The sequence below is a fragment of the Suricata suricatta genome, unplaced genomic scaffold (genome assembly GCF_006229205.1).
Source record: "Suricata suricatta isolate VVHF042 unplaced genomic scaffold, meerkat_22Aug2017_6uvM2_HiC HiC_scaffold_7657, whole genome shotgun sequence".
NCBI lineage: Eukaryota > Metazoa > Chordata > Mammalia > Carnivora > Herpestidae > Suricata > Suricata suricatta.
In genome coordinates this window covers 1-1,202 of record NW_021914953.1, presented here as the reverse complement: position 1 = coordinate 1,202, position 1,202 = coordinate 1, and the positions used below count along the sequence as shown (strand labels likewise).

General features: G+C 51.7%; 1 protein-coding gene across 1 annotated transcript; it reads right to left on the bottom strand.

Annotated features, from left to right (window-relative positions):
• Nucleotides 1-269: 269 nt before the first annotated feature.
• On the bottom strand, nucleotides 270-1,181 carry LOC115285314 (nebulin-related-anchoring protein-like). Its single transcript, XM_029931604.1, has 2 exons — nucleotides 960-1,181; nucleotides 270-383 (listed from the first exon to the last, which is right to left on the bottom strand). Exons 1-2 carry the CDS (start codon nucleotides 1,179-1,181, stop codon nucleotides 270-272), a joined length of 336 nt encoding a protein of 111 aa, XP_029787464.1.
• Nucleotides 1,182-1,202: the final 21 nt, after the last annotated feature.

The window sequence follows — 1,202 nt, the reverse complement described above, 5'->3', positions numbered from 1 at the left end:
TGCTAATCAACAGCGAGTTACAACCCTTCTGGATTATTCTTTGGTTGCCACTAATTCTCTACGTAAATTGGTATAGCTTCTCAAGAATGCCTCCCCGGGATGTGGAAGGGTGTGTGGAAGGTTAACCAGGGTGCCCTGCAGGTGCAAAACGAAGAGGTACTTCTCTGAGTCACACTCAGAACAAGCATGGGGGCTTAGGAGGGAGCATAAGAGGAAAAGATGGCTCTTGGTGTCGTGGGCTGAGAACTGCTGGGAGCCAGGGCCTGAGCTCAGGTTACCTCGCTGACCAGTTGTCCTGCCTTCTTCGCCTGTTCCAAATTGAGGCTCCCTTCCGTCAGCCACCCGACTCCTTTCATCCATGCCAGGTCGGCCTTGTACTGCAGCTGCAAGAGAAAACCCAAGCTGCGATCAGATGCATGGGTGCAGATGGGGCAACGGCGAGGGCAGAGTTAGGAAAACCCCTGCTTTTGCATTTGTAGAACTTCCCTCTGGTCTTTCCTAGTCAGGCTGGACCCTCCTCACAGGTGAAGCCCTTGGACTCACCCTGTAACCAGCAGAACATTCTGCCTTAGTGCTGAAATACCACAACCCTACGAAAAAGAGGGCTTTTCACACTTTTTTGACCAAAACCCATTATCTCCCAACCTGCTAAGTTTCCAAGATTTACTTGCCATTTTTGACACTTGCCTCCCCTTTGCTCAGCGCCATGATCAACACATCTGGCCTTCTGCAGGAGCTCTGGGCCCCAACCCTCCACCGCCTTGCCTCTGTTGTCTCAACTGTATCTACAGCTCTACCTCCCCACCTGCCTTCCCTGGGGCCGGCACATGTCAGCAGTTCTTCCTGGTCCTCTGGGCCACGTAACAGACTCATGCATGGGTTCCAAATCACTCTCAAAATGTCACTGTGCCCAACTGCAAGGGATGTAGGGAGAGAACTGGCAGTGAGTGAGGGCTCACCTCGCTCTGGAGCCCATAGGCTTTCTTGGCCCATTGAGTCTTCATATCCTCAGGCAGCACAGTGTATTCATGCAGTTTTCTCCTGTAGTCCAGGTCGCTGGCCAGAGCTTGGGCCTTCTTAGCATGTTTGATGTGTACCATATCCATGGGTAGGTGAAAGTGGGTCTTGCTCTCTTCGAAGCCTTTCTTATATTCAACCTTGAATGTACCAACAAGGCCCATTACTTGAAGTCTGCCTTTGCA

Excerpts from the sequence above, each read along its gene's own strand:
- LOC115285314 (XM_029931604.1), bottom strand. The coding sequence starts at position 1,181 with ATGGGCCTTGTTGGTACATTCAAGGTTGAATATAAGAAAGGCTTCGAA. Across the intron at positions 384-959 it reads CCTATGGGCTCCAGAGCGAG|CTGCAGTACAAGGCCGACCT; the intron begins GTGAGCCCTCAC and ends TTTCTCTTGCAG.